Raw genomic sequence first — 14,469 nt, forward strand, 5'->3', positions numbered from 1 at the left:
TAATTTCTTCCATAATTGAGAGTTCTGGTTGGGAACCACAGGAATTGCAACAAATCCTCCCAGCTGCTGAGATTTAGCAGTCTCATGAGATTTACCCTAACATGAAAGGCTAAATCCCAGTTGCAAGAACTTAGAAAAAATGAGAAGTGAGATGCCCTCATGCCACAAAGTGCTGATCCAAGATAGGATCATGATATCCATTGTAATGTCTTCATTGTTTTTGAAAATAAATTTCATGTGTCTGATTTCCTGCTATTTCTTCTGTTATGCCTCCACGCTCTTTGAATTACTTTGGTATGTAGTCCTTCTCAGCAATTTTTCTTTCTTTTCTTCCCCCCTCATTCCTATTGTAATGATCACGGTTTTTATATCTGGCTATACCTTACTGCTGACTCAGCTTTCAGTATTTTCCCTTTTAGTTGGGTGTTCACAAACTTCAGAGCATGTCACGGACCTCTGCCTTTAGTCTTATTTTACTTGCAGTGTCCTGCAACTTGAATGAGAAACTGAAATAATCCCCCTTCATCCCAGCTACAGCCAGTTATTAAAGCAGACTCAGTCATTTCAGATATGACGTTGTGGAGGTAATTCTGACTTTGCTCCTGTACATATTAAATCTAAGTAAGGGCAGAGGATAAAACCAGATATACAGTTAGCATTAGGGTTTGGTTTAGTTTTAGGGTGAAGAGGGTGACAAACCTATCGTAATGGTAGGACACAGGGTAATGGCCTCAAATTGAAAGAGTGTAGATTTAGATTGGATATCAGGAAGAAATTCTTTACTGTGAGGGTGGTGAGGCACTGGAACAGGTTGCCCAGAGAAGCTGTGGATGCCCCATCCCTGGCAGTGTTCAAGGCCAGGCTGGATGGGGCTTTGAGCAGCCTGGTCTAGTGGGAGGTGTCCCTGCCCATGGCAGGGGAGTTGGAATGAGTTGATCTTTAAGATCCCTTCCAACCCATTCTGTGATTCTATGAAACACTGGAGCTCCAGTTTCAATAAAGCTGCAAGGGTCTGCTCAAGAAAAGTCGAGTCTACAGAAATACATGTCTGCCAAGAAGTGTTTTGTCTAGCCCATGACTCGGGGACTTTGGCTAAGGCTCAGCATACGCCTTGCTTTAGAGCTAGGAGGTAGTGTGTTTGGGACTTAGGAGAGACTGAGCATAAAGCTACAGTGGAAGAGGGAAGCAGGGGACCGTATAAGGAATGGCAGGCCAACAAAAACATGTTTCCCCTATGAGCTTTTTCATCTGGACCATGGCTGGGAATCCTTTTGTTTGGGTTTAATTCTGGGTGTTGGGTAGAGTTAATTTCAGGAGAGAAACAGCTCCTGTAGTTCCCAGATTAGTTGAGATCTTCTGTTAAATCTTCAATGTCTATCTCAAATGAGTGCATTGCACTGATGACAGTGACATGATCAGAAGGGGTATTACAGTCACGCGAGGGAATTGAATGTAAGGGAAGAATACACATTTTGCATACTCTTTTTTGGATGGGCATATTTGTGGGGTTTTTTTTGCTTTTCCACTGGGGTTTTATCTTCTTCTAGGCATGTTGCCAAGCACTGGAAACCTTGCCAGCGGTATAGCATTGCAGAACTTTGCCTCTCTATCTTTCTTTGCTTTAGTGATTCTGTCAGAGGCTATGCAGCATGCAATACCTTTAGCCCATGTTACCCTTCCTCTCTTCCACCTTCCAGATTAAAAGCTCCTGCCATATCTTCCTGCTATAAGAAAAAATATTCAGAAGTAGAACTATTGAGACAGGTAAACGGGGCCTTGACATTTAGACAGAAATCAGGAATGCATTGCAACCTGGAGGACAGAGGACTTCTGAGCAAAGGCAGTGATGGAGACAAGTGAAACCATCAACTTCTGTTGAGCTTGTGACTCCATCCTGATTCAAATTGGGCTGAATGGGGAGGCAGGGGTGAGCATAGGTGACGTGATCTCAGTTTCTTAAAAAATTTGCCCTTCAAGAATAACCACCAGCATTTATGTTGATAAAGGTACAAACTTTCCTTTGCTGGAAGAAAAGGATCAAAGGATAGGAGTAGAAGTGTCAGCAATGATACTGCCACAGTTCGGGAACATCCCGTGATAAAGCCTGCTCTGATACGTGTGTCCATCAGCTGTTGAGTCTGTGGTCAAAAACCTGCCAGTGGAACTGATGACCAGTAGAGATGGGATCACTCTGAATAACCACAACAAACCCTACTGGTACTCTAGTATTGGGCATCATCTGTGCCACATAAGAACAGTGTTTGTTACGAATCTGCATGAAGGTCATCTTTTCTGTCCCCAAAGTCCTCCTATATATGGTGGCCAGAAGTGACCTGGAAGTAGTGTGGAATTTTTAATGAAGGGATTCCTGAGAGCTATGAATGATGTTGGAATCAAGGGATTTTGAGGAAGCTGCTAGAAACAATCCTCAAAAAGCAGATCTGTTTCTCCACACTGAAAAGGGAGAAAGAGTGGGGTGTTGGATGCAGTGCTGGCCAAGAAAGCATGTTCCTGGTCTCACTGACAGAAGAGTCCTACTGCTGTGCTAACCAGACAGCTCCTGCTAGAAATGGAAATTTATGCCCAAATCTGAGTGCACTCGTCTGTGCCATACCTGGTAATCTGCTGATCCTGCATGGATAATTGTGACCCAAAGTGGTCTGGCTGTGAGCTGAAGCTCATAGTGAAATTGTGTATGAACTGCTAATTCAACCTTCTCCTGGACTCTCTGGTGCCAATCTAGCACAATGAAGTCAGAGAAAGTGCCAGTTAAGTAACTTGTGCAATGGATGGTGTTTTAGTCCTGTTTTTCCAAGTGTTCTGTTTCAAAACCTCCATCTAACGTTGAGCTATAAAACCCAAATAGATTTACTAAGAACTGGGTATTGTTTTGGTTTGACCTTCCTATCCCACAGAACAACATCTCATGGTGAGCAATTACTTTGATTCATTATTACTCTTTAGAGTACTTTTTCCTCTGAAATACACACTTTTGGATGAAGTAAAATATTAAGCCTTTTGAAGCTGGAAATTCAAATAAACCTTCACGCTTTATAAAAGGAATTTAGACTTCCATTTATAATGGAAATGGTACTGTAAATTCAGATGTGCTTTTGACAAAAAAAGTGAATAAGAAATTAAATTATTTGCTTTGAGGTTAAGGCGTTATTTTGTCACAACCCGTATTGCTTTTAGTACTGTATGATTATTATTGCAAACTCAATGACTTTGAACTAAGAATCCCATATTCAAATGCTATTAAAAGTAATTTTCATTATATTTTTCTGAAATGTTTTAATCAGATCATATAAAGTCAGGCAAATGAGGTAATATACACTATGTGTCCATGTTTCATTTTCCATAATAACTGCTTCAGTTACACTTACCTTGTCATATACTGTTGCTCTATCGTATTTTGCAAATCAGGATCTTTTCAACTGCTAAGTTTATCTGGAGTCAGAAACTACATATTCCATCTCCTCCATATAAACCTTAGCGGTAAATTCATATTGACTTAAATGAAGCTTTTCCAACCTAAGAAAAATAGACATAGAATTTGAAATATTTTGAAGTCAAAGGAACAGATACATATGCCTAAATACGATATACACTTATGTTGGGTTTTTTCCAAAACCATATTCTGTATTGTAGATGTGTTCTTACATACACAAGTGTAATACTGGTTTAAATTGTATCCCCCAAATAAGCCAACTATTTACTCTTGTTGCATACATTGTATTGTTGCTCATTTTTTCAGCTTTAGCAATATGAGCTACTAGCAATATATGTACAAATACTGGCTCATGTAAAGACTATACTTTTGATTATCCGGAACATAACATTCAATCTTGCTAATTGGAAGCTCTTTTGGATTTGGTACAAAATGAAATCCTTCTGAAAGGAGACACAAAATTAAACACCTTTTATATACTCTTATGAGAATCAGTCACTTTGGACATTACTAAGTGATATCCTATAATTCAAGGAGAAAAATATCAGTTAATTTTTTTCTCAGATCATGTAGTTTATTAGTTTTCAGATGTTATTCTCAGAGCAGTTGTATTTAGAAATTTCAGAAACATTCTTACTCAGTTTTTAGAGTAGACAAATTTTCTTTGGGACTTGAATAGAGTTGAACTTGTACTCTGTCCTCTCATTCCTTTGATGAGAACCTCAGTCAAGGAGTTGAACATTTATTGATTACTTAGTTTTCTACAGTCTAATTAATGAATTAATTTAATTAATTAGTTGAATTAATTAGCCTGTTTGACTAATTAAAATTATTACTAACAAATTCCAGCTTTCTAATGAGATTCCTTTCCTTGCCAAATAAGTATTATTTTATCCAACTCATCTTCAAGTCAGAGGACAGGAATGCAGTCCAGAATATCTGGATTTCATTTTCTTTTGTTAATAAAGCATATTCAATGTAGGTCAGTGGTGTCTGCATTTGCCTCTTTTTATTTTCTCTTTATTCATACAAACCCATATTTCATTCCTCATGTTTGCTCAGCCAAGGTGTCACCCAATGTTCTCATTTATTTCCTCCATTTCTTCTGTTGATTTCAAGCCTTACAGATACTAACGCAGTTTGTTGATGACTCCTTCTGTACTTTTCCCTCGTAACTGACAGATCAAGTAGTTAGCTGAATAGGCAATCTGCTTGTTGTGCAATACCACAAGTGATTTATCTTAAAAGTTTGCATAATAGGTTTAGCTGTGATTAATTTAAAGGGAGTTCTCCTATGAGGAAATGGCATATTTCTGATAACTATTTATCATCATTTGCTTCAAATGAGGGGTGGAGCTAATCTTGGAAAGAGCTTTGTATGTTTGTTGGATGGAAGCTGAATGCCGCCCCAGCTGAAAATGCTGACTCATCTCAGTTTTATTTGCATTTAATTTACGCTCAACACAAAGCTAAATAGTACCCTCAGAGGGGCAAACTAAAACTATTGCTTGAACAAGTCCTTGTAAGCTACAGGGTTTAGTGAGAGAGGAAAAACATGTTTTAAAAGGTGTAGATAGGAGTAGGTTGTTACAGAACAGGGGCGTTGAGACGTTTGCGGTGATTTGAGAGACATACTGGTTTTGTTCGTCTAACAGCAGCAGAGCTGAAAAATGCCAGTAACTCATTTGAGATATGACGTGGCAGTGGAATGGGGAAGGCTGCAGGGTGATTTCCCTCTTGGAATGTGAGAGCCCTTCTGCAGTTTTGGGGATCTTCTTTGGGGATCTTCTGCAGTTTTGGGCTTTTAAGATGTTGAGGTTTTAGCACATACCTGCACCTTTCCGTAGTTCAAGTGGCATCAATGGACTTGGCATCAATTTCTACCACAGCAGCCTTGGCAAAATTTCTTGGTGAATTTTTCCTGGGATAAGGCCAGGCTGTCACTTCTGAGTTCTCATTCCCTAGAAATCAGTAGGACTTTCCATCAGCAGTAAAATCCAGATTTCACTCAAATGTGTAAGCAATATTTTCTAGCAATAAATTTGTTGTGTAGTTCTTGTTGGCTTTTTTTTCCCATGCTATTGGAATTTAATTAGCATAGCACAGATTATCTTTTAGTAAATATGCAGCATGTTTATAAAAGCTAAATTATCTTCCTGGTATGTTTCACTGACTGGTAAAATTAATGTTTTTTATTTGTTCAGATGGTTTTTTGGCCCAGTCAGACGAGCAGATGCCGAGAGACAACTGTCATACCCTGGAAACCAGGCAGGAGCCTTCCTAATTCGAGAAAGCGAAAGTCTAAAAGGCAAATACGCACTTTCAGGTATATTCTAGTTTTTCAAGCAATGTTTTAAAAATTTCTCAGGTGATCGAGACTTTTTCACTTTTGAGAATGATAAAATGTGGGCATGAAAATGAAATCAAGTTCATGATAATATTTCTTTACCAGGAGATACATAAAGAAAACTTGGCAAGAGTCACCTGGGTTTTTACCAACATTTATTTTACAGGCTTTGTTTATTAATATGCTCAGAACAGAAATTAACTTTCTTATGCTTAGTACTTCTAGTGCTTCAGCTGCCTTAAAATAGAAAGTATTTTCATGATTAAAATGCCAAAAAATACATTACGGTTGTACACTACTATTCTGATTGGTACACAAAATAAAAATTAAACCATGTTGGCAGATCTGCGGTTTAAGAAAATTAGATTTCTGCTAAGCACACCCTTAGGTTTATTTTTATTTGTTTCAGGGGCAAAACGATAGGAAGATTGTCAAACCTCTACTTTAGAATCAGTCACATTTCATTGAAAAGTTAGTTGTAAACATCACTAAAAAGTTAGATTTACGATGATGATGGGTTTTGAAATGTATTTGAAGTCCTTTATTTGAATCCAAAGGACTATAAAATAATTATTCGATAATAATTTTACTTACATATATGTACGTCATCTTTTTCATGTCAGAGATATATGCCATATTAGGTAATAAACATGATTTTTCGTCGTTTGTTTCTGTGAACATTTTCTATCAAACTTGTCATACAAGCGTCAGTCAAAAGTATAATGTTGTCCCTGAGACAATAGGGCTCTACACCCAAACTTCCTAATGTGCTCTAACTATAGAGTTGCATATGCCAGTGAAGGGTCTTGATGTTCGTGAATAACCCATAAGTTGTCATGTGCAGAGTTATGTCAGTAAAATGAGAGGCGTCTTGTGCTTAACCAGATTCTTTCGTATTGACTCCTCTTCTGCCTCGATGTTTATGTGTTAGTCATCTTCTGAGCATTACACAGAAACACGTTAAGCGCTTAATGAACTTTTGACACATTCTTGGTTTTTCTTTCCAAATCAAAAGGAAAGGATATACACCTGCAACGTCTTCTGCTAACGGGAAGGTTGTTTTTTATTGCCAAGACAAAGAAATATATGTTGCCTGTGGAGTGAAATACAGGGAAGTTTATGAAATAAATACAATATTTACAGTTTTAGGAGAGTTCATTCCATAGTCTTCAGTTTGCCCTCAAGGAAATCTGTTCTTGCCAAGAAGCTCCAATAAGAAAAGTAACACCAGCAAGGAATCAGACTGCCCCCAAACTGTGACTGAACTGACCCCTCTGTGTGCACTTTTTTATCCAAAGACTGTATTATAGCCGCAAACCTTTCAAAATACTTTCCCTCTATATGCCAACTTAACCCTGTCTTACATCGTTTCAGCTTCCTTTAAGTGTTCTTCATCAGTGAACTGATTTCATCCAAGGACTGGGTGAGACCTGTAACAGCATGGTGTTATGCAGGGAAGGATAGATAGGCCTGCATTATCTGCTTAATGCTGGCACTTGAATACACGACACCTTACTAAAAATCAATGAAAAATCTTGTGCTTGTGCACCTAGGGGTGGAAATGCAATTTCTTTTTGTTGTTCTCGAATTGTAGCCTTCTAGGAAAGATTCAAAATCTTAATTCTTCACCCTTCATCCTGAATACTTCTCTAACAGGAAGGCAGCAGTACCTTATTTATACTACGAAGTGCCCCAGAGAAACATCCAAGAGAATGGAAATAAATATTAGGCCAGCATTTGTGGTAGGATGAGATTTGATGCTGCTGTTTATTTTTTTTTCTTACAAATCATGGATAGAAACTATATTCTACCTGATTTAGCATATTTGATTCAATTATAAAAGCTTGTGGTAGACATTTTTCAAGTTTCTTAGGAGATCTGATGATGACTGATGGCAGCGAGGTATGAAGCCATCAGTGTGGATTTCTTCCATGCTGGTTCGTTTGATGAAGGCAGGGAAGAGTGGTGCTGAAGAACATAATATACGCAAAGGCTAGGCTCCAGCTACAGGAGCCAGCCCTCCATGCACAAACACAAGTTGTCTTCTGAGCATGTATATGTGTGTCATCTCAGATTTATTAAACATTTGTGCTCCTTTAGGAAAAGAAAGAGAATAAACTCTGAAGCAGTGTGTAGACAGTGAGTATTAATGACATGATTTACCACTGCAGCTATGTCTTTTAGCAGCTTCCCAGACTTGAATGTAATTTAGCCTCAACATGATACTTCATCCTGAAGAGCTAAATAATATTTGCTGCTTACTGAATAGGCTTGACTGAATGGTGTCTGTTTGTGTTCTGCAAGCTTCTTTGCTTCCAACCTAATAGTATACATAGTGCTCCAGACATTATATGTCCATAATCTCATTACTTATGTCTACTTTTGGGAGAGCTAGTGCATTCTAAAGCAAATTATGAAGTGGATTGTATTGTGGGGAGAATTAATTGGAAGGAAGGTTGCTTAGTCCACCAGACGCTAAGGAGAAGGCAGTGTTTCTGACTCCTCTCTGTTCCATCAGAATGAGTTATGAGACACTGAAAGCTGAGGCAGAAAAGCAGTGTTTTCTTGAGGAACAGTGATTCAGGAGAATTTCTTTTAACAGGTCTTAGATGGCTTCTGTCTCTCCATGGTAGCTGGTACACTGACAGGCAAGAAGTCACAACCTGATATTTTGGAATGCATCCCTAATTTCTGTTTCCAACTTTTTCAGTGCAGCAAGAATAGACCCCCAAGCTCCCATCCTCTGTAGAACTGCTTGGGTTTGCTCTACCTGCTATTGCTGTTTTGGTTCCACACCAGGGTAGATGATAATGACTAGAAGAGTGATAACCTGGCTTTCAGAATTAAGGTCTTTAAGAAAACACTGTGGTGCTCTCTCCAACCTAACATTTAAGTATAATAAAATTAAATAGGAAAAGAAGTAGAAAAGGAAGACAAATTTTTACCCAAGCACCCATAAACTGATTTTATGACTTTCATGCTTGATTTCATACTCATGGGCAATCTGTAAGCGACTTAATGTTAATGAGGGAGACAAATGGATCTTCTCAGTAAAAAAAAAAAAAAAGAAAGAAAAAGAAACCCTACCTTTCATTAAAATGGCACTTTTCACTTCTAACTTGCCTTGATGGAAAAACTCACAATTTGTAAGATTTACATGATAAAGGACTATTTAAATTAAAAACAAAAAGTCATATTCAGAAAGGTTTTTCTCAACTGTGAATAGCTAAATGGAAAGCACATCAAACCAGATAGGCCACTGAGATGTGTTGCTATAATTTTAAAGTGTTTGACATTTTAAAAATAGGTTTTCCCATTTTAAAAATGCACATGTTGTCGACAGATTTTTATGTTGATGACTCCAGCATCTGGTGTGAAATGTATTAAATTTTAAACATGTTGGTGCCATCTTAGACATTGCCTCTTTTTAATTAAAAGCCATAATTTAGATGTGCTCAGCTTAATTGAGTGTCATTGCCAATGATACCAGGAGGCTCTCCACTTCCCCCCCTCACTGAATAATCGTATCTGAAAGACCGATTGCATTAAATGACAATGTAAATGGTTTGTGTTTTCTTCCATTTTTTTCCCCTGCTCCTAAAAAAAGATTGTGTGGTTTCCTCTAGGCCAGATTGGCTTTCAGCATAGGAAAGAATAGGTAATAGTTTAAGGCAGCAGACTGATAGCAGTGACAAAATGATGGCCCTAGCAGGAGAACAACTTCAGAGCAGCTGCACTGAACTGCACAACTGCACCTATTCTGTGCTGGTGAGGGTGATCTCATAAACCATCCTCATTCCACATCCACAGTGGGTGTGGAGAGGGAGCACAGCTCCTGCCGGCAGAAATGCGCTGTCAGTGCTAGGGAAGGACTGCTGAAATGAAAGATGTTGGGACACTGGCAGTAGTGGTGCCTTCGTTCCTCCATGATTCATTTGGTGAAGATGTCGACCCTATTGATGCCACCATAGAATTGAGTTTTGCTGCCCTGGGAAAGGAGTAGTAAATGATTTTATTCTCATTTTGGGGGAGGCAAAATCTACTCCTGCATGGCCCAGTCTTATGAAGATGGGAAGCAGGGAGAGGGGAGTGCTTCTGTTAAAGTGAATCCCTGAAGAACTCTAATGGGGAGCGGTGATGCTTTTGGGGAGGGCAAGTTGAGGAGGAAACCACTGCAGTCATCACTCCTAATTGCTGTCAAGCCACGTGAAGCTGAAGTTGTGATCCTGTCCCATTACATGCTCTGGCGTGGATGTAGGGATGACTGGAAGCACCGAGGGGGTTATGGCTAGCTCTTCCCTGAGTGACACGTGCTCTGTGTCGTGTTGGGCAGAGGGGCCGCACGATGCTGCAGCTCTGTGAGCGTGCCATGCAGGACTCGTACAGACGGACTCAGCCCTGGGCTACAAGTGAACAGCCCCCTGTCAAATACTGCACTAACCTCAGCTGCTTATCACAAGAAAAGACAGTATCAGCGCAGAAATTTTGTCCAGATCTACAAACATCACCCCCTGACCTGTATGCTGCCAATCGTAAGGCTTCATACAAGGCTCATTTAAGAAATTACAGCACATCCTTCAAACCAACTCTTGCATTAACATTAGCTGCTTCACAAGTAATAATTATAATGCTGCCAATAAATAAAGCAGGTAGTCAAACTATTATCACTTGTGATGTACAACTGAGACTGGATTAACACAGTCGTCCTGTTGGCCTTTTTTTCATCATAATTAGCAATTCATTTGGCCAGATGCACTTTACTGTGAGCTTTGGAAAAGTCATTACATTTCCAGTCTGTTGTTACTGAATTAATCTTTTCCTTCGTTTTGCTTCAGCCCTGTTTCCAAATGACACATCACAAAAATATGCATGCATTTTATAATTAAAAAATACTAATTATGAGGTGTTAAATTAAAAAGAAATAGCGTTTGAAAAGTGTGATGTGATTATCTTTTTATTATGGAGTTATATTTACAAATACTCTTATTTCTGGTCCTCATGCAGCATTTTAAGTTACTAGATCATCTCTCTCAAAATATTACCTGTGGCAGATATAAACTCTCCTAATATTTTCGACAGCTCCTGTATGCCCTCTGGTGGCCTGGGATGACAATCGCACAGTACAGTAGAAAAATTTTGTGTCATACCTGACAGTACTCAAGGAAGGAGAGATTTTCCTGTTTAACTTAATCATTTAAATAACGAGAGAAATTATAATTTATATCAGCTTTGTTAATTGCATGCAACCTATAATTTTCTATATTTTTTTCTGCATACAATATGTAACTATGTATTCTGCTGTTAGTATAACCAAAGTGATTGCCAAAATTCATGCAGTATTACAATATGAAGGATGTATCAGCTATAATATATCCAGGAGGGAGCGATAAGATTTTCTTAGAACTAGATTTTCAAATGTGACAGACTGAGACTGCTTCTAGCATTGAAACATATTTCCGTTAAATAGTTTAACTAAGAATAGCCACTAGTCAACATGACTAAAAAGTGAATACGTTTGCTGGAATTTTGGCTACTAAAAGGTATACTGGAGGTAAACAGCAGAAGGCCTTTCTCCTATGCCTGTCTTTTGCTTTTCAGGCTTCCATCTTGCACGAAGGCCCTGAGAAGGGCACAGTAATGGTAATCTCCCAAATCGATGGGTATGGAAAGAGCCACCTGGCCTATTGGAAAGGTGTAATGTTTGGTGATGAGGACCAGGATGGCAACTGGAGCATCCTCCTCCCCTTGAGACCTCTCTTCACTCATCATGGAAAAGCTCTGTGTTGTTTCATTAACTGCAGGGTGGGATACCCCTCTGATAGGAACTAAATCAGTTACCCTTCGGTATATAACATAGGCTCTCCATTGCCCATTGGAAATGGACAGTGATGCCTCAGTCATGGAGCGTCATGCTAAATGACACCCCACATGAGGTACTACATTCCTTTTCAGCTCTTCAGAACTGCCCTCTCTGATGATGCTCAGCCTGCCATTGCTACTGGTGATGTTGCTTTATAGAAGAGATCTCTAAGCCAGTGGTCTCCAAACCTTTTTGATTGTGAACCCCTACCAGTAAAAAGATTTTTTATCATTCACCCCAATATATGTTTATTTATTTATCTGTATATTATATACATGTACTACTATACTGATAGATTATGTACATTATAGAACATACACAAAAAAAAGAAATTAAAAAAGGTGAGATAAAGACGAAGTAAACAGTATTTTAAAATATTCTATTTTATTTTCTTTATTAATGGTACAAAAAATACTTTTTTTCCACACCCCAATGGATTGTCTTGCGCTCTCCCTGGGTTGCATACACTTTGCTTTGTAGACCACTACTGTAAGTCAGATATGACAGAGCCATCAGAAATAGCAATGAGAAGCCCTATATTCCTTAGATAACACACTAGGTGAGTGACAGTGCATTTTTTGTCCACCTCTGGCCTGCTGCTGGTCCAGGTCTAGCTCCAGCATTCTTTCTGACACCTCCAAAAAGTGCTCTGACAGAAGAAAAGACGCAAATAACCTACAGGAGGTGAGGAGAGAAAGGTCTTGTTGATTAGGAAAGAATAGATGAGAATGAAACACATTTCAATGGAAAGGGAGTCATCAGATACTATAACCAGAGCATTATTGGCCTGATTTTTACATATTCCAAACATGCATAAAACTCAATAAAATCCATGGAAGATGTGAGTGCTTTCCAGAGAGTCGTGGCTGTGTGGAGGGTTGATCTGTTTGCTCTAAAATGCCTGCCAGCCTAGCAGCTGCTATTTGGAATGTTAGCATTGATAAATGAAATATTAAAAACTGATTAAATTATTACTGTGAATTAGATGCTCCTGGCTGGTTTTGGTGCCTTACAAGATTGAAAATATGAGCTGCCTCACGGAAGATGTCTTCGTGTATTTTTGTGTCAGAGATTTTGTATAGCTGTCAACTTTGAAACTAAAATTATTTGTTTTAAGATCCTCATAAATATATTTAGGAAAATTATGATGTTTTGTCCGTAAGCTATATTGTGCCATTGCTATAGTTCTTGGAAACTGAATATATTTAAATCTTTTCAGTTTTTGATGGTGTATCTGTGAAGCACTACCTGATCGGAAAGCTGGATGAAAGAGGCTTTTTCCTAACCAGAAGGAAAACTTTCAAAACTCTGCATGAGTTTGTTGACTATTACAGTAAGAACAGTGATGGTGACCTCTGCGTGGTGCTCGGAAAGCCATGCCTAAAGGTGACAGTGGATGCTACATTGTGCAGCATATTTTTTTCTTATCTAACTCATCAGATACCAGTCAGAAAGTGTTAACCCCGTATCTGCTTCTACCATTTAAAAATGTTGATGATCTGCTTATTTTCAGGAAGTTCTGAGTAGTGCTACAGTTTCATTCTTAAAGCTAACATCTTAATAATAGAATACCATGCCATTTTGAACAAATCATCATGTGGCTGGAGGAGAAAATATGCCAAATCATGATTTATGAATACCTTATTATAAATGTATATGGAGATGAAATCTCCAACTTCATAACTCTAGCTGTCCATAAGTAATTACTGAGCAATACCACAGGGTTGAGGCAAGCAATACGTCACTGTTCAAAAAGCTTGCTAGAGGGGTGATTTCTAATTTTTGCTTTTAATGACAGGATATTTTCTTTAGAATATTTCTTATTTCTAACAAAAAGTACCTGGGGTGTGGGCTGTATTTTATGCTCTCAGGTTACTTTATCACGCGTGTGTACTCTAAGGAAGCATTATTTATATCAGTTGCAACTGTACATGACACCGTTAACAATGACATGTGTATACTGTTGAAAACCTATCAGAAGTTTCAATTACTTTATAATTTATTTTCTTTTACCAGTTACAAACTCCTACTACTTTTGATTTGTCATATAAAACGGTCGATCAGTGGGAGATAGACCGGCAATCTCTGAAATTGTTGAAAAAATTAGGATCTGGTCAGTTTGGTGAGGTATGGGAAGGACTGTGGAATAATACCACCTCTGTGGCGATCAAAACATTAAAACCAGGTATGTGAATTACTCTTAAATGCTAATAATGTGAAATGTTATCAAGGGTGCTCCTTTAGTTTTCAAATGCTACTGAAAAGAGAGCCTGTCCATATGTGCAACCATTCTAAAAATCCATGCACTTAAACAAGGAAGTTAGTAAAGCTCAAGGTCCAGATATTTTTTGGTATTTTGAATTACAATTTTATACAGTTTTCTGTTTCTGTTATGAACTGAACTCATTCTTATTCAACATCTGTATTACATAAAGAGCCAACCCCAGCAAGGCCATCTCTTTTGTACAATATTGCTTGTATGGAATTGAATGACTACATTTGATCTGTAGGTGAAGTAATCAATTTACTACTGGTTTGTCATCTGTAGAATTTCTTTTAGTGGTTAGATGCTATGTTGTAATAATTTCTTTGGTAATATAGAATATGTACTATGTTAAGTTTGTATTTAAGAAGTGCTTTAATCTTAATACAGATTGAGTAACATTTCTCAAAGTTTTTAATACACAACATTAATACCCAATATTTGCATATAATATAGGCTTGTTACTAATACAACTTTTAACATTTGGCTTAATTATTTTTCATTAACTTCAAGTAATTTGTGCATTTTAAATTGACAACATAAAATAT

At 38.1% G+C, this 14,469-nt stretch overlaps 1 protein-coding gene across 1 annotated transcript in view; it reads left to right on the forward strand.

Moving 5' to 3' along the window:
* The window catches only part of FRK (fyn related Src family tyrosine kinase), a 52,870-nt gene that overhangs the window by 17,093 nt on the left and 21,308 nt on the right, over positions 1-14,469 (forward strand). The window contains exons 2-4 of the mRNA XM_063331096.1: positions 5,656-5,777; positions 12,878-13,044; positions 13,675-13,843. Coding sequence (XP_063187166.1) covers positions 5,656-5,777; positions 12,878-13,044; positions 13,675-13,843 — 458 coding nt within the window. The remainder of the gene's footprint in view (positions 1-5,655; positions 5,778-12,877; positions 13,045-13,674; positions 13,844-14,469) is intronic.

This window comes from Chroicocephalus ridibundus, chromosome 3 (genome assembly GCF_963924245.1).
Source record: "Chroicocephalus ridibundus chromosome 3, bChrRid1.1, whole genome shotgun sequence".
Classification (NCBI taxonomy): domain Eukaryota; kingdom Metazoa; phylum Chordata; class Aves; order Charadriiformes; family Laridae; genus Chroicocephalus; species Chroicocephalus ridibundus.